General features: G+C 46.5%; 1 protein-coding gene across 1 annotated transcript; it reads left to right on the plus strand.

The window, feature by feature from the left end:
- The first annotated feature begins 865 nt into the window (after nucleotides 1–865).
- LOC147976639 (uncharacterized) lies at nucleotides 866–2,468 on the plus strand. Its single transcript, XM_087520927.1, has 4 exons — nucleotides 866–1,328; nucleotides 1,419–1,771; nucleotides 1,857–2,168; nucleotides 2,277–2,468. Exons 1-4 carry the CDS (start codon nucleotides 866–868, stop codon nucleotides 2,466–2,468), a joined length of 1,320 nt encoding a protein of 439 aa, XP_087377053.1.
- Nucleotides 2,469–18,625: the final 16,157 nt, after the last annotated feature.

Here is an 18,625-nt window from a genome sequence, read left to right on the forward strand (position 1 = left end):
GCGTCACCGCTAGAGCCTTTTGCAGGCGAAGACTACTTTTGTTAGGATAGCTTGTACTAGTTGTCTCCCTTCAAATTTGGCCATTGTAGGATCCCTTCCCGCCTACATTTTGGAAGAGGACCAAGGCCACTATAAATAGGACTTAGCCACCACCATAGAGGGGACGGATCGATTCCACCCTGACCATTTCATCAGCTCATCAAGCTCAAGAACACCTCACCTCCTGAGGCTGTTCATCCACTGTACTAGTTCAACCTCAGCCCCTCGAGGCAATCCCACCACAAAGCTGTAGTAGGGTATTACACCGCAAGGTGGCCCGAACCAGGATAAACTGTTGTGTCTCTTGCTCGTTGGGCTCGTCGAGCTAGGCTGTAGATTAGTTGAGCAGGGAGACTAGGAAGGGAAAGTTCTTCGCACGCACCCCACAGTTCAAACCTCTCAAGGGTCTGCGGAACCTTGAATCTGACATTTGGCGCGCCAGGTAGGGGTGGGTCGAAGCCTCGCTTCTCCGTCTGCTTCGCCTCGCCAACCTGCTCCCATGGCGAGCACTGCCCCTCCGGCCAGGCCGACGAGCGCGCACGGAGGCGCTGTGGGCCTTCGGGATTTCACCCCCGCCTTGCGGTAGGTACAATGGCCGCCCAAGTTCAAGCCGGAGATGCCGCCTCGCTACAACGGCACGGCAGATCCAGCAAGTTTCCTCCAGGCCTACGAGGACGCCGTTTGGGCAGCCGGCGGCGACGACAAGGGCATGGCCAACTGGTTTCCCATGGCCCTCACTGGTGTGCCACGCGCCTGGCTGCTCAGCCTACCAGGATCTTCTGTGGCCTCCTAGGAGGAGCTGCACGGCCTCTTCATCACGCGCTTCATGGCACTGGCGCCCTTCGGTGCCACGGCCCTCCTCGACGGGTCGCAGGTGCCACCTTCGGACCGCCACATCAAGCAGTTCTTCTGCCAAGTGGGTGCCACCCGGACGCAGCAGGGAGCTCCTTCGGGGTGGGCGGCGCCCAAGGCCGACCTCAGGTTTGACTTGGGGGGCCACCCAACGTCCACCACGGGCGCACGCGTGCTCCCGATGCTCTGCACCCTGACCATCTACCACGTGGCGGTAACCAAGACGCTCATCGACGGCGGGGCTGGCCTCAACGTGCTCTCCGTGGATGCCTTCGGCTTCCTTCACGTGCCGCATGGCCGGCTCCACCCCACCAAGCCCTTCTCCGGAGTCGTCGGCGGCTTGACTTGGCCCCTAGGGAAAATCCGCCTCCCCGTCTCCTTCGGCACCCGCGACAACTACCACACCGAGCGCATCGACTGTGACATCGCCCGCATTGGTCTCCCGTACAATGCCATCCTCGGGTACCCGACCTTGGCCAAGTTCATGGTGGTGACTCACCCTACCTACAACCTCATGAAGATGCCAGGAAGTAGCGGCGTCCTCACCGTGGCCGGAGACGCTAAGGAGGCACCGGCGGCCCTGAAGCTCGCCTTCAAGGTCGTGCCTGCCTCGCGGCCGGTTGAGGAAGGAGCCCCGGGGGCTCCGGGGGCTGTGCCAGCAAAGAAAAAGCAGTCGTTCTCTCAAGACCGGGTCGAGACGAAGCATGTGCCGGTTGACGAAGATGGGGTGTCGGGAGCCACCTTCACCATAGGTTCCAACCTCGCCCCAGACCAAGAAAAGGCATTGGTCGGTTTCTTGCGCGCGAACAAGGAGGTGTTCGCACGGGAGCCCAAGGATATGGCTGGAGTCCCAAGGGGGGTGATCGAGCATCACCTGAATGTGTGCCCCAATATACGCCCAGTAAAGCAGAGGGCACATCGGCAGTCCACAAAGAAGCAAGTTCATCGTCTAAGAAACCCGCAAGCTGCAAGAAGCTGGTGTCATCCGCGAGGTGGGATACCCAGAGTGGCTGGCGAACCCGGTCGTCGTGCCCAAGAAAGGCGGTAAGGAATGCATGTGTGTTGACTTCACCATCCTCAACATGGCCTACCGTCAAGACCCGTTCCCGCTTCCGCGCATTGATCAGATCGTTGACTCCACCAGCGAGTGCGACCTGTTGTGTTTCCTAGATGCCTTCTCGGGCTACCACCAGATCAAGATGGTGGTACAGGACCTTGAGAAGACGGCCTTCTTAACCCCATGTGGGGTGTACTGCTACATGTGCATGCCCTTTGGGGTGCGTAATGCTGGGGCAACCTTCCAGCGGCTAATGCACATCGCCCTGGGCTAGTAGCTCGGGAGGAATGCTGAGGCCTACGTCCACGACATCGTGGTGAAATCTCAGGAGGCAAGAACCCTCATCCAGGATCTGGAGGAGACATTCGCCAGCCTGCGCAAGGTGGACCTGCGGCTCAACCCGGAGAAATGCGTGTTTGGCGTCCCCTTCGGTAAGTTGCTGGGTTTCCTTGTGTCGCATAGGGGAATCGAGGTGAACACGGAGAAGGTCAAGGCAATAGAAGAGATGAGCCCACCGTAGACTCTCAAGGAAATGCAAAAGCTGGTGGTCTGCGTGACTTCGCTGGGGCGCTTCATCTCCAAGCTGGGGGAGTGCACCCTCCCGTTCTTCAAACTGATGAAAAAGAAGGGCCCGCTCGAGTGGACTCCGAAGGATGACATGGCGTTTCAAGACCTCAAGAGGTACCTCACCAGCCCACCAGTGATGGTGGTGCCACGTCCTCTCGAACCCCTGGTGCTTTACTTGGCTGCCACGCCCCACTCAGCTAGCACAGCGCTGGTGGCCGTCCGGGAAGAGCACCAGGCTAAGGGCCTGCCGCACGATGTCGTGCATTCGGTCAAGATGATGCAGCACCGAGACGGCGCCCCTAGAGCCGCGGCGACGCTAGCGGATGACCAGGCTCTACAAGACGGCACTCCTGGGGCTGCAGTTGCCCCAACAGGCGACTGAGCTCCTGAGGTTCTCCTGCCTCAGGAGGTGCCCCATCCTCAGGAGGTTTCAGACTCCACCAACACTTCTGCCCTCGTCGAGCACCCGGTGTACTTCGTTAGCACGGTACTGCGTGACACGCAAGCACGCTACCCCATGTCGCAGAAGCTCCTGCTCGTGCTCCTCGTCGCATCGCGAAAGCTGCACCACTACTTCCAAGGCAACCCCATCAAGGTCGTCTCAGCTTACCCGTTGCAGAGGGTGCTTCGGAGCCCTAATGCTGAAGCAAGGGTCGCTGAATGGAACATTGAACTACAGGCATTCCAGCTGGAGTTCAGCACCACCAGGGTCATCAAGGGTACCGCGCTCGCCGACTTCGTGGCGGAATGGACCAACGCTCCAGGGCCCGAAGCAGGCGAGGACCAGTCCCTCTCGCCAGGGAGCGAAGCACCGGACAGCTGGGTCATGTACTTTGACGGCACTTCGCACGTCAGGGTGCAGGGGCTGGAGCCGTGATCATCTTTCCCACCCAGGACAAGCTCTACTACGCCGTGCAGCTCTGTTTCCAACATGGCGAGAAGGTCTCCAACAACATCGTGGAGTACTAAGGCTTGATCGTCGGCCTCAAGGCCGGGGCCGCTTTGGGCGTGAAGCGTCTAACCATCAAGGGCGACTCCTAGCTCCTCATCAACTTCTCCAAGAAAGTGCACGAGCCTAAGGATGAACACATGGAGGCGTACCTGGCGGAGGTCTGCAAAGTGGAGAAACAATTCTGGGGCCTGGAGCTGTAGCACGTGCCTCGCGGCTCGAACAAGGAAGCTAACGACATCGCCAAGAGGGCATCCAAGCGCCAGCCACAGGAGCCCGACGTCTTCGAGGAGTGGCTCTTCAATCCTTCAGCAGCCCCCCCCCCCCGGCTACAGAGCCAACACTGCCTCGGGAGGAGCTCCCCCTACCACCAACCTCGGGAGCCCCTGCCTGCGGCCCGACCTCAGGAGCACGCCTGCTCCTCGCACTCGAGCCTCAGGAGGGATGCTGGACCGAAAAATTCAAGGCGAACCTGCTGCAGGGAACCCTGCCGGAGAAGGAGGAAGATGCGGAGCACGTGGCTCGGTAGGCCACATCCTACTGCATTTAGGACGGTGAGCTATACCAAAAGCGACCAAATGATGTTTCCTTGTGATGCATTTCCAGGGAGCAGGGGTGTGAGCTGTTAACCGACATACACGACGGAGACTGCGGACATCACTCGTCATCGTGCACCTTGGTAGGCAAGGCGTTTTGCAGTGGATTCTACTGGTCCACGACACTCAACGACGCAGCTGAGCTGGCGAGATCCTGCGAAGCCTGCCAGCTCCATGCCAAGCAAATCCACCAGCCTACTCAGGGCCTCCAGACTATCCCACTCTCGTGGCCGTTTGCGGTATGGTGGCTGGACATCTTGGGTCTGGTCCCTCGAGCGCCCGGGGGCTACCGCTACCTCTACGTCGCCATCGACAAGTTCACCAAGTGGGCGAAGGTGGAGGTAGTCTGTACCATCCCAGCCTGCTCGGCGGTCAAGTTCATCAAGGGCCTAGTGAGCCGGTTCGGAGTCCCTAATCGCATCATCACCGACAACGGCTCGCAGTTCACTAGAAATCTCTTCAAAACATATTGTGCTAATCTTGGAACGCAGATATGCTACGCCTCAATGGCGCACCACAGGAGCAACGGCCAAGCCAAGCGCGTGAATGCAGAGGTTCTGAGGGGCCTCAAAGCAAGGACTTTCAAGAAGAAGCTCGAAGCTTGCGGCAGGGGCTGGTTGGACAAGCTCCAGTCCGTGATGTGGTCCATCCGCACCACTGCGACCAGGCTGACCAGCGAAACTCCATTCTTCCTCGTCTATGGAGGTGAAACGGTTCTCCCACATGAGGTCAGGCATCACTTCACGTGGGTCTTGGCATTTGAAGAGGCATGCCAGGACGCCACGCGGGGGATGGACCTCGTGCTGGGGGAGGAACGTTGCCGTCAAGCCTCGCTACGAGCGGCAAGGTACCAGCAGGCGCTGTGGCGGTATCACTGCCACAACGTCCACTCTAGGACGCTCGAGGTGGGTGATCTCTTCCTACAGCGGGTTCTCTCTAGGGAAGGGCTGCAAAAGCTTTCACCCATGTGGGAGGGCCCATTTAGGGTCACCCGCGTCTCCAGGCCTAGCGCCGCACGCCTGGAGACGCAGGACGGGATCCCCATCCAGAACGCCTGGAACATCCAACACCTCCGGAAGTTCTACCCATGAAGCAAGGCCCATTGCCTGTGAAGGTCTCCTCTTGTGACACTCTCACGTAATAATGAGTGGGGCTGTACATGCCTCGGAGTCTCTGGAGAGCCGCCCTCGGGCCTTGGGGGCTCCCTCCCACGTCCTAGTGGCAGCACTTATCTCCGTGCTGGTGAGAAGACTAGACTAGGTGCTAGACGCGGCTGTTCATTTTCTTGCTTTTTGTAGTTTGTTTACGATCCTTTTAATGAAATTTGGAGTTCTCGTGCTTTCAGTTGCCAAGCCAGCTTTGTCCTTCGTCTTCTCTCTTGCACTTTGATTTTGGTCCAGAAGGAGCAGCAGTTGCCCATTGCTCTTCCTCGCGTGTCTCACGCTGGGGCTGGGCAGATGTGTGCGTGCGACGAGCTCTCCCTTCCCACCGCAGCGTCATCGCCAGAGCCTTTTGCAGGCGAAGACTACTTTTGCCAGGATAGCTTGTACTAGTTGTCTCCCTTCAAATTTTGCCGTTGTGGGATCCCTTCCCGCCTACATTTTGTAAGAGGACCAAGGCCACTATAAATAGGACTTAGCCACCACCATAGAGGGGATGGATCGATTCCACCCTGACCATCTCATCAGCTCATCAAGCTCAAGAACACCTCACCTCCTGAGGTTGTTCATCCACTATACTAGTTCAACCTCAGCCCCTCGAGGCAATCCACCACAAAGCTGGAGTAGGGTATTACACCGAAAGGTGGCCCGAACCAGGATAAACTGATGTGTCTCTTGCTCGTGGGTTCGTCGAGCTAGGCTATAGATTCGTTGAGCGGGCAGACTAGGAAGGAAGAGTTCTTCGCACGCACCCCAGAGTTTGAACCTCTCAATGGTCTGCGGAACCCTGAATCCAACACTAGCCCCCATGAGTCGGCTGTAGTCATAACAGTGTAGCCGAGTCATCATAGAATTGTCTTCAAAGAAAATCAATGTGCATTAGCCCCCAAGTGCTAAGTAAAATACTTGTATTGTGCTTGGGACTTCAAAGAAAATGATTGTAATGTTGCCTATCATTTGCATATTACAAGCGGAGCTAAATATGAAAGAATCTCAAGTCGCTGATCTTCAGAAAAATATCGAGTCTCAATAATCTGAAACTTCCAAGGCCAAATCAGAATTGACAACCGCCTTGGAAGAGATCGAGAAGTTGAGAAAGGACTTCAAGGCTGACAGGACGAGCTGTGAGATTGAGAAGACAGCTCTGTTGAAAAGAGCAGATGAAGCAGAGGCGGCCCTTAAGCCGGTGGCTGACGAGCTTTCTGGCTTAAAGCATCAAATTAACACCATGACAACCGCCATCTTTGGTAAGTAACACTGTACTTCAATCTTTTCGTAGCAATTTATATCAATCATTACCCGGTTTACTAATAATTTTTCATTGATGCAGGCCCGAACTCAAAGCCTTGGTCAAGATATGCGCGTCAAACTCAAAGCCACATATACTCTCATTGAGCAATTGTACACTGGCGCTCAACCAACCATCTCCACCACCTTACACAAAAAGTCACCACCTTCTCTCATCAAGGAAGTGCTGAAGAGGCTATCTGTGCTGCCGCAAAGAATCAAAGAGTTGAAGCGTTCAACCGCCAGGGCCGGTGCCATCACTGCATTAAGCCGGGAAAAGGCGTGGCAAGCAGATATTGATCCAGAAGATTTGGCCAATGGCTGCCCAAGCATAAAAGAAGACGGTTCTCCCTTCAGGGCTGCTTACTTTGCCAAAATAGTATGGGGAATGCGTCCATTAGCAAGCAAGCTGGCTGAAGATACGGACCTGTCCCAGTATCAGACAGTTTATGATGCTGAAAACAAGAAGGTAAAGGCATCGTTTCATGAAGCTCAGGACCTTACTCCGCCAATTCGTAAGCACACCTTTGCCCCTGATATTGACCCATCAACACTTATTGATGAAGAGGCTATGTTCAAAGCTTTGACTAGGATCAATTGGGCCAAACCTGACTTCCAGCCAACGGATGAAGAAGAAGATGATGAACCGGTGCAAGATGACCCGGAAGCCTCAACCTGCCAAGACTAGGAGTCTTGATCCATGAGCCGGTTTACCAACCACGTCATTTGGATGCTGTGTGTCTCAAAAACACTTATTCTTTTGGGCCCGGGAAGCCATGTAATAGGCTAGATGAGAAACCATGATCTGCCACGCCATCGTACGTGTTTATTTGCATAATACTTTTTGAGTCACTCGACCTGATGTTGAAGATCTGCCATTTATGCTCATAATATCATTAATCATGAAGACCATATTTAGCATATTCCCTACACACAAGCAGATAACAAGTGCCCTGGCGGTTTACCCTAGGGCGGGTCATAATACCCTATAGAAAATCCACTGGTGACTGTATTTTCCAGAACCAGGGTGAGTGTAACAAAACCTCATGTATTCATAACAAGTAAATAGTATACCTGTAACAGTTGTTCATACTGCTGGCTTACCATGCCTTGGACAGTAACAGCTCAAAGACTTAGAGCACAACGCCCTATCCAATTTATTCATACTGTCGGCTTACAACGTCATATGCATCAAGGGTAACATCCCAATAAATTAGAGCACAAAACTACAAGCTCATAAATCCAAACACACCGGCGACTTATTGTCCAAAGCCAGGACGGATTATCAAAATACCAGAGGGATCCAAATTATGAATCATAAGGATCAAGGCAACATGGGCCGAATCAATTTTAAACCATATATCAATATGACACAAAAGATGGACCCAAACAATGGTCAAAGCCAATATATAAACCAGAAAAATCAAGGCATTCATAGGCTGCCAAGCCTCAATATCAAGTGCTATTCAAGGGCAGCACAACCACTGAGTGAATCCTTAATTCAAACCTGTAAGCCGGGCCTCACATGACCAATCGTCGTTTTAACTTTGACAAGTTCAGGGTCTTTATAAGATGGACTGTCAAGAGTATGACGAGTCATTCCGGGATTACCTGGTCGGAGTGGCAAGCATACCAAGGTAGGATAACTTGGATTTTTGGTGAATACACCTGGCGTCCAAGCCAATTATAAGGGTTAACAAAGCTCTGTTCATTAAACAGGAAGCCCCCAAATAATAATTTAATCCAGGCGTTTCAAGCTGGATCAGTAGGATAGTCATAGATATACTCAATGAGCAGGAAGCCCCCAAGTCATTTGTAAACAAGGTGTACAAGCCGGATCAAGAGGGTAGTCATAGCTATGCTTAATAAGCCGGAAGCCCCCAAGTGATTTTATGAATTGACAATAAAGATTCAGATGCTCAGAAATGAAACGACAGAGGCCCTGAATTATCAGGGATGCCGACTTTATTATACTAATCACAATATATACATTGGTAGAAGTATGTACATCACAAGCGCCAGTGGCTTAGGTGTAATAAGGCTGAAGATGAGCAATGTTCCATGGCTGACGGGTCTCCTCCTCAGATTTGCGTGAGTCCTTGTGCTCTCAAACATCAATGAGGTAGTATGAGTCGTTGTTCAGATTTTTGCTAACCACAAAAGGTCCTTCCCAAGGTGGGGACAATTTGTGCATGTCAGTTTGATCCTAGATGAGCCGGAGCACCAAATCTCCTTCTTGAAAGGTTCTGGTTTTAACCCGTCTGCTATGATAACGACGCAGATTTTTCTGGTAAATCGTCGAGCGAGCCGCCGCAAGGTCACGCTCCTCATCCAAAAGGTCAAGAGCATCCTAATATGCTTGTTCATTATCAACTTCAACATAAGCCGCGACATGGGGCGAGTCATGACGGATGTCACTAGGGTGAACCGCCTCTACTCCGTACACCATGGAGAAAGGAGTGTAACCCATAGATCTGTTGGGGGTGGCATTGATACTCCATAGCACTGAGGGCAACTCCTCCACCCAACAACCCGACGTCCTCTGCAAAGGGACTATAAGCCAGGGTTTTATGCCTCTCAAGATTTCTTGATTGGCTCTTTCAGCTTGACCATTGGGCTGGGGTGAGCCACAGATGACACATCAAGACGAATATGTTCATGTTGACAAAATTCTTTCATAACACCTTTCGATAAATTAGTGCCATTATCAGTGATGATATTGTGAGGGTAGAAAAAATGGAAAATCACCTTTTTGATGAATTGAACCGCCGTTGCCACGTCACACTTGCTGACCAGCTCTTCCTCAACCCACTTTGTAAACTTGTTAACCGCCACCAAGAGGTGAGTCTTTTTGTCCTTGAATCTTTTAAAAGGTTCAACCATATCTAGCCCCAGACTGCAAACGGCCAAGTAATTGGAATCATCCTCAATTCTTGAGCTGGTAAATGAGCTCGTCTTGAAATTTTTTGACAACTGATACGTCTCCATCGTATCTAGTTTTCCAAACACTTTTGCCCTTGTTTTGGACTCTAACTTGCATGATTTGAATGGAACTAACCCGGACTGACGCTGTTTTCAGCAGAATTGCTATGGTGTTATTTATGTGCAAAAACAAAAGTTCTCGGAATGACCTGAAACTTCACGGAACATCGTTTCGGAAATAATAAAAAATCCTTGCAAAAGATGAAGACCAGGGGCCCCACCACCTGTCCACGAGGGTGGGGGCGCGCCCCCCTACCTCGTGGGCCCCTAGAGCTCCTCCGACCTCAAATCCAACTTTATATATTTGGTTTCGGGGAGAAAAAATCAGAGAGAAGGATTCATCGCATTTTACGATACGGAGCCGCCGCCAAGCCCTAAAACCTCTCGGAAGGGCTGATCTGGAGTCCATTCGGGGCTCCGGAGAGGGGAATCCGTCACCATCGTCATCATCAACCATCCTCCATCACCAATTTCATGATGCTCACCGCCGTGCGTGAGTAATTCCATCGTAGGCTTGCTGGACGGTGATGGGTTGGATGAGATCTATCATGTAATCGAGTTAGTTTTGTTAGGGTTTGATCCCTAGTATCCATTATGTTCTGAGATTGATGTTGCTATGACTTTGCTATGCTTAATGCTTTTCACTAGGGCCCGAGTGCCATGATTTCAGATCTGAACCTATTATGTTTTCATCAATATATGAGAGTTCTTGATCCTATCTTGCAAGTCTATAGTCACCTATTATGTATTATGATCCGTTAACCCCGAAGTGACACTAATCGGGATACTTACCGGTGATGACCGTAGTTTGAGGAGTTCATGTATTCACTATGTGCTAATGCTTTGTTCCGGTACTCTATTAAAAGGAGGCCTTAATATCCCTTTGTTTCCGTTAGGACCCCGCTGCCACGAGAGGGTAGGACAAAAGATGTCATGCATGTTCTTTTCCATAAGCACGTATGACTACATTCGGAATACATGCCTACATTACATTGATGAACTGGAGCTAGTTCTGTGTCACCGTAGGTTATGATTGTTACATGATGAACCGCATCCGGCATAATTCTCTATCACCGATCCATTGCCTATGAGCTTTCCATATATTGTTCTTCGCTTATTTACTTTTCTGTTGCTATTGCTATCATCACTACAAAATACCAAAAACACTACTTTTGCTACCATTACCTTTTGCTACCGTTACCACTATTATCATATTACTTTGCTACTAAACACTTTGCTGCAGATATTAAGTTTCCAGGTGTGGTTGAATTGACAACTCAGCTGCTAATACTTGAGAATATTCTTTTGCTCCCCTTGTGTCGAATCAATAAATTTGGGTTGAATACTCTACCCTCGAAAACTGTTGCAATCCCCTATACTTGTGGGTTATCAAGACTATTTTCTTGCGCCGTTGCCGGGGAGCATAGCTCTATTCTTTGAGTCACTTGGGATTTATATCTACTTATCATTATGAAGAACTTGAAAGATCCAAGAACCAAGATTTATCCCTCAACTACGAGGGGAGGTAAGAAACTGCCATCTAGCTCTGCATTTGATTCACCTTCTGTTTTGAGTAAGCTTGCGACACCTAAACCTCCTTCTGCTATTCGTTCTGATATGTCGCATGTTATTGATGATGCCACTTCTGCTATACATAATACTTATGATGAAACTACTTCTATGCTTGATACTACTGTGCCACATGGTGAAGTTCTTGATGAACAACTTGCTAGGGTTAGAGAGAATGAAAATATTGAATCTGATAATATTGATGAAAGTGATGATGAAGACTCACCTGTTATTCTTGAGGGTTATGTTTTTGATAAAGAAGCTTCTTTAGCTATTTTATCTTGCAAAGATAGATACGAACTCAAGAGGTTATTAGCTAAATGGAAGCAGCAATCTCTTAATGCTAGAATGAAACCTGGCCCTATTTTTGCTACTTCACCTATCTTTGTAACTGATAAGGATTATGAATTCTCTGTTGATCCTGATATAATTACTTTGGTTGAATCTGATCCTTTTCATGGCTATGAATATGAAACTATTGTGGCACATCTTACTAAATTAAATGATATAGCCACCCTGTTCGCTACTGATGAGAGAACTCATTACTTTTATATCCTTAAAATATTTCCATTCTCATTAAAGGGTGATGCTAAGATATGGTTTAATTCTCTTGATCCTGGTTGTGTGCGTAGTCCCCAGGATATGATTTATTACTTCTCTGCTAAATATTTCCCTACTCATAAGAAACAAGCTGCTTTAAGGGATATATATAATTTTGTGCAAATTGAAGAAGAGAGTCTCTCACAAGCATGGGGGAGGCTTGTCAAGTTACTTAATGCTTTGCCTGATCATCCTCTTAAGGAAAATGAAATACTTGATATCTTTTATAATGGACTAACCGATGCTTTCAGAGATTACTTGGATAGTTGTGCTGGTGTTTTCAGGGAAAGAACACCGGATGAAGCTGAAATTCTATTGAATAATATGTTGACAAATGAAAGTAATTGGACACTTCCTGAGCCAGCTCATGAGCCTATTCCTAAACCAACTTCGAAGAAAAGGGGTATTCTATTTCTCAGTCCTGAAGATATGCAAGAGGCAAAGAAATCTATGAAAGAAAAAGGTATTAAAGCTAAAGATGTCAAGAATTTACCTCCTATTGAAGAAATACATGGTCTTAATTTACCACCTGTTGAAGAAACATATGATCTTAATCCATTACCTATTGAAGAAACTCATGGTCTTGATAACCCGACACGGGTAGTAAAGGTAAATTCTCTCTATAGATATGATAAAGCTGAAATTCAATTTACTAAGTTTGCTAGCCCATGCTTAGATGAGTTTGATAAATTTATGGCTAAGCAAGAAGATTTTAATGCTTATTTTGGTAGACAATTGAAATACAATTCAAATATGCTTGAACACTTGGGTGATTATATGGCTAATGTCAAAGGTGAACTTAAACTTATTAGTAAACATGCTTCTATGGTTACCACTCAAGTAGAACAAGTACTTAAAGCTCAAAATGATTTGCTCAATGAATTGAATAGTAAGAATAATGATTATGCTGTTAGAGTGGCTACTAGAACTGGTAGAATGACTCAGCAACCTTTGTATCCTAAAGGCCACCCTAAGAGAATTGAGCAAGATTCTCAGAGAAATAATATAGATGCACCTAGTCCTTCTAAAAGGAAGAAAAAGAAACTAGGAGATCCAGGAGTACCCACTATACCATGCTCCATTAAAGGAAATTATGTTAAAACTACTTTATGTGATCTGGGAGCCGGTGTTAGTGTTATGCCTCTCTCTTTATATCGTAGACTTGATTTGAATAAGTTGACACCTACTGAAATATCTTTGCAAATGGCTGATAAATCAACTGCTATACCTGTCGGTATATGTGAGGATGTACCTATTGTAGTTGCAAACATTACTATTTTAACAGACTTTGTTATTCTTGATATTCCCGAGGACGATAGTATGTCTATTATTCTTGGAATACCCTTTTTGAATACTCTAGGGGCTATTATTGATTTCATTAAAGGCAATGTCACTTTTCATGTTAATGTTATGAGCATACGGTACACTTTCCGAGGAAACAAAATCAAGTTCATAGTATCAACTCTATTGGAAAATTCCATTGATTATATTTGGAGGTTTTGAATTTCCTCTTCCTACTGTCAAGAAGAAATATGATATTCTTATTATTGGGGATGTGCATATCCCCGTTGAGGTAACATAGTGTTATTCGAAATTTCTTCGGTTCCATGTTATTCGGAATGAGTTCGTTAAGAAGACTTGATCAACCTTGTTAGTGGATTCCTTTTGATGATCATGAGATGGATGAAACTAGAAGGCACAACCTTCTGTACCCTCCTTTTACTTTCTGTTATTTATAATAAATAAAATAAAAATAAGTATTTTTCTGTCTGTTATCTGATTATCCGTGCAATATAAAAATACCCCAAAAATAAAAGTTCTCCAAATGCCCTAAAATTTAAATATGATTTTTTCTGGAATATTTGAGAATATTTGGCACCGAGAACACAGCAGGAGGAGCTGGCACCTGGCCATGAGGGTCAGGGGCGTGCCCTACCCCCTGGGCATGCCCCCTGCCTCATGGGCCCACGGTGGCCCTCCTCCACTTATCCTTTCACCCACACACTCCTTCCTCCCACAAACACGAATATCCAGCTCAAACCCGAGTCCAAGCACATTTTGCTGCCATTTTCAATCTCCTTGCTCAAAGCACCTATCACAAAATTGCTTGGGGAGATTGTTCCTTGGTATGTGACTCCTCCAATGGTCCAATTAGTTTTTGTTCTAGTGCTTTATTCATTGCAAATTTTTGCTGCTTAGGTGACCCTGTTCTTGAGCTTGCATGTCAAATTTATATGGTCAAAAGTAGTTTTGATGCATGATATAGGCTCTAGGCACTTGTAGGAGTAGTTGCTATCAATTTTGTTGAGTTTGGTTTACTTTTATTTTGAAGTTACTAAAAATTTCAGAATTTTTCAGAAAATAATGAAGAGACTTTTGAGGGGCTCATTGAGCCGAAGCTTGAAGGAAAAGGCACAGAAGCCCAAGTATAATCTGCCTCGCACCGCGGAGGTTCGGTCGTGTGAATGGCCTTCCGATGATTTCTTGAGAGCAGCCGGGATTTATGAAGATTTTTATGAATTGGCTGAGAATGCAGGCCTCACCGCTTTCCTCCACGACCAACGCAATCAGTATCTCTTACTCACAAATATCTTTGTGCAAAACTTTCATTTCCATTCTAGGAGCTCACCACCTACGGTGGAGTTTTATTTATATGATGAGCATAAGGAGATGTCACTTTATGATTTTTGTCGGGTTTGTTTGGTCCCTTTTGAGGGCACGACAGAGGAACCACATCGCAGTGATGTGGATGGGTTTATTGATACCATCACTGTAGGGGAAATGAGGAAGGTTTCCGATGCACGAATCACTAGCATACATTTTCCTGTTTTACGCTACTTTGCAATATTTGCTAGTCGTTGCTTAATTGGTCGCGGAAACTGTGAAAACCTTAGTGTTCCTGATATTATTATTTTGTTCCATGGTTTATTCAGTGGTAACTCTGTTAGTATGGGCGGCATTATTGCTAAACGGTTAAGTCTGAACCGTACAAAGGGCCCCATTTTTGGAGGCACATCTATGCTTCACGCCTAGCTGCACATTTTAACATACCTATTAGGCATTATGAGAAGGAAGAAAAATTGATGCCTCATGTTTATTTAGATCATAAGAGTATGGTGGCACATGAGTTTATTGTTAAGAATAGGGAAGGAGAGCTTAAATACAAATTGTTCTTTGATAAACATCATCCTGAGACTATTACCCTGCCTGCTCCTTCCTTGTTTGATTTATCTGCAGGCCAGTACCTTGTTCCGTTAGAGGCTATCCATGCCTATCGGAACCCTACATCAGCCACAGAGCCAGAGCCGGAACTACAAGTTGATCCTCCACGACAGTCTAATTACCAGTGGGATCCAGAGATGATTGCCAACGAGTGGCAATTAGAGTCTTCTTCTTCGCAGTACGACCCCAACTATTATTATGGATATCCGCCAGGCCATCCGTGGCCATAGACCAACTTAGGCCAAAAGCCTAAGCTTGGGGGAGTACGTATTTCTCACCGACATTACATTCATGTTCACACACTCATTTCTAGATGTCGGTGCTCATACTTTTTCATTGTATCATCCATGCTAGTTTATTTTCCTTTTTATGCTTTCTTCTTGTGTGTTTAATAAATCTTAAGAAAAACAAAACAAAAAAATAGTTGTAGCTTTTAATTAGTTTACTTTCCATGCTTGTAGTAGTAATTAAAAAGAAAACCCAAAAAGATTTCATGTTCTTCTTTTTCTTGTTGGGAGCTTTCCCGTGTAAATAGTTTTATTTCTTTTATTTTCTTTGGGGGTCGATAGGAGAAGACCATAATTAAATTGTTGAAGTGGCTCTTATATGCATTATTGTTGATCTGACAAAAGAGCCCATATTGCCTTGTCTTCTCCTGTTTATTGAATGCTTGCAGATTCCAACTTAGTCCAATGCATGCACACTATTATTATTATCCACATCGTTCGGTCATGCAAGTGAAAGGCAATAATGATGATTATATGATGATCTTATTGAGATGAGAAAAGCTGGTATGAACTCGACCTCTCTTGTTTTTGTAAATATGATTAGTTCATCGTTCCTGATTCAGCCTATTATGAATAAACATGTTTGCAATGACAACTAGAGATCATAGTTCTTGTGCCATGCTTGATTATCTAGGAGCTTATAATGGTTTACCTTGCGTGCCAACATGCTATTAAAATGGTTGTGATGTGGTATGATAGGGTGGTATCCTCCTCTGAATGATTTTAGTGACTTGACTTGGCGCGTGTTCACGCATGTAGTTGAAACAAAATCAACATAGCCTTCATGATATTTATGTTCATGGTGGATTATATCCTACTCATGCCTGCATTCGGTGTTGATTAATTTTAATGCATGTTCATGACTGTTGTCGCTCTCTAGCTGGTCGATTCCTAGTCTTCTGCTAGCCTTCACCTGTACTAAGCAGGAATACTGCTTGTGCATCCAACTCCATAAACCCCAAAGTTATTCCATATGAGTCCACCATACCTACCTATATACAGTATCTACCTGCCGTTCCAAGTAAATTTGCATGTGCCAAACTCTAAACCTTCAAATAAATATGCTATTTTGTATGCTCGAATAGCTCATGTATCAACTAGGGCTGTCCATATCTTCCATGTTAGGCGGGTTATTCTCAAGAGGAGTGGACTCCGCTCCTCACTCACGAGAAAGTGGTTGGTCACCGAGATGCCTAGTCCCATGCTTTATGCAAACTAAATCAAAATAATTGCAAACAAAACTCCCCCCGGGACTCTTGTTAGTTGGAGGCACTCGTTGTTTCGAGCAAGCCATGGATTGATGCTTGTTGGTGGAAGGGGGAGTATAAACTTTACCATTTTGTTTGGGAACCGCCTATAATGTGTGTAGCATGGAAGATATCGCCATCTCTTGGTTGTTATGTTGACAATGAAAGTATACCGCTCAAAATATTATTCACCTCTATTTCAAAACCGAGCTCTGGCACCTCTACAAATCCCTGCTTCCCTCTATGAAGGGCCTATCTATTTACTTTCATGTTGAGTCATCATCCTCTTATTAAAAAGCACCAGTTGGAGAGCACCGCTGTTATTTGCATTCATTACTGTTAGTTTACATTGAGTATGACTTGACTGGATCTCTTTTACCATGAATTACAATGTCTAGTCAGTCCTTGATCTTTAAAGGTGCTCTGCATTTATGTTTTGCGGTCTCAGAAAGGGCTAGCGAGATACCATCTTGTTATATCATATTATGATTGTTTTGAGAAAGTGTTGTCATCCGAGATTTATTATTATTGCTCGCTAGTTGATTATGCCATTGATATGAGTAAACTTGAGACCTAAGCGTTATTGTGAATGTGGTTAGTCATAATCTTTGCCGAAAACTTGAATGATGGCTTTACATATTTAAAACAACAAGAGCAAACAGAGTTGTTTTCTTTATCACTTTCAGTTTGTCAACTGAATTGCTTGAGGACAAGCAAAGGTTTAAGCTTGGGGGAGTTGATATGTCCCCGTCGTATCTACTTTTCCAAACACTTTTGCCCTTGTTTTGGACTCTAACTTGCATGATTTGAATGGAACTAACCCGGACTGACGCTGTTTTCAGCAGAATTGCTATGGTGTTATTTATGTGTAGAAACAAAAGTTCTCGGAATGACCTGAAACTTCACGGAACATCGTTTCAGAAATAATAGAAAATCCTTGCAAAAGATGAAGACCAGGGGCCCACCACCTGTCCACGAGGGTGGGGGCGCGCCCCCCTACCTCGTGGGCCCCTAGAGCTCCTCCGACCTCAAATCCAACTCTATATATTTGGTTTCGGGGAGAAAAAATCAGAGAGAAGGATTCATCATGTTTTACGATACGGAGCCGCCGCCAAGCCCTAAAACCTCTCGGGAGGGCTGATCTGGAGTCCGTTCGGGGCTCCGAAGAGGGGAATCCGTCGCCGTCGTCATCATCAACCATCCTCCATCACCAATTTCATGATGCTCACCACCGTGCGTGAGTAATTCCATCGTAGGCTTGCTGGACGGTGATGGGTTGGATGAGATCTATCATGTAATCGAGTTAGTTTTGTTAGGGTTTGATCGCTAGTATCCACTATGTTCTGAGATTGATGTTGCTATGACTTTGCTATGCTTAATGCTTGTCACTAGGGCCTGAGTGCCATGATTTCAGATCTGAACCTATTATGTTTTCATCAATATATGATTCTTGATCCTATCTTGCAAGTCTATAGTCACCTATTATGTGTTATGATCCGTTAAGCCCGAAGTGACAATAATCGGGATACTTACCGGTGATGACCGTAGTTTGAGGAGTTCATGTATTGACTATGTGCTAATGCTTTGTTCCGGTACTCTATTAAAAGGAGGCCTTAATATCCCTTAGTTTCCGTTAGGACCTCGCTGCCATGGGAGGGTAAGACAAAAGATGTCATGCAAGTTCTTTTCCATAAGCACCTATGACTATATTCGGAATACATGCCTACATTACATTGATGAACTGGAGCTAGTTCTGTGTCACCCTAGGTTATGATTGTTACATGATGAACCACATCCGGCATAATTCTCTATCACTGATCCATTGCCTACGAGCTTTCCATATATTGGTCTTCGCTTATTTACTTTTCCGTTGCTATTGCTATCATCACTACAAAATACCAAAAACACTACTTTTGCTACCATTACCTTTTGCTACCATTACCACTATTATCATATTACTTTGCTACTAAACACTTTGCTGCAGATATTAAGTTTCCAGGTGTGGTTGAATTGACAACTCAGCTGCTAATACTTGAGAATATTCTTTGGCTCCCCTTGTGTCGAATCAATAAATTTGGATTGAATACTCTACCCTTGAAAACTATTGCGATCCCCTATACTTGTGGGTTATCAACAACCATCACATTTGCTGACCAAATCCTCTGCATCCGCATGAGCCGCCAGCCAATAAAACCCATGACGAAAAGCTTT

The sequence above is a fragment of the Triticum urartu genome, chromosome 4A (assembly GCF_056163025.1).
Source record: "Triticum urartu cultivar PI428250 chromosome 4A, HENAU_Tu73, whole genome shotgun sequence".
NCBI classification, from domain to species: Eukaryota; Viridiplantae; Streptophyta; class Magnoliopsida; order Poales; family Poaceae; genus Triticum; species Triticum urartu.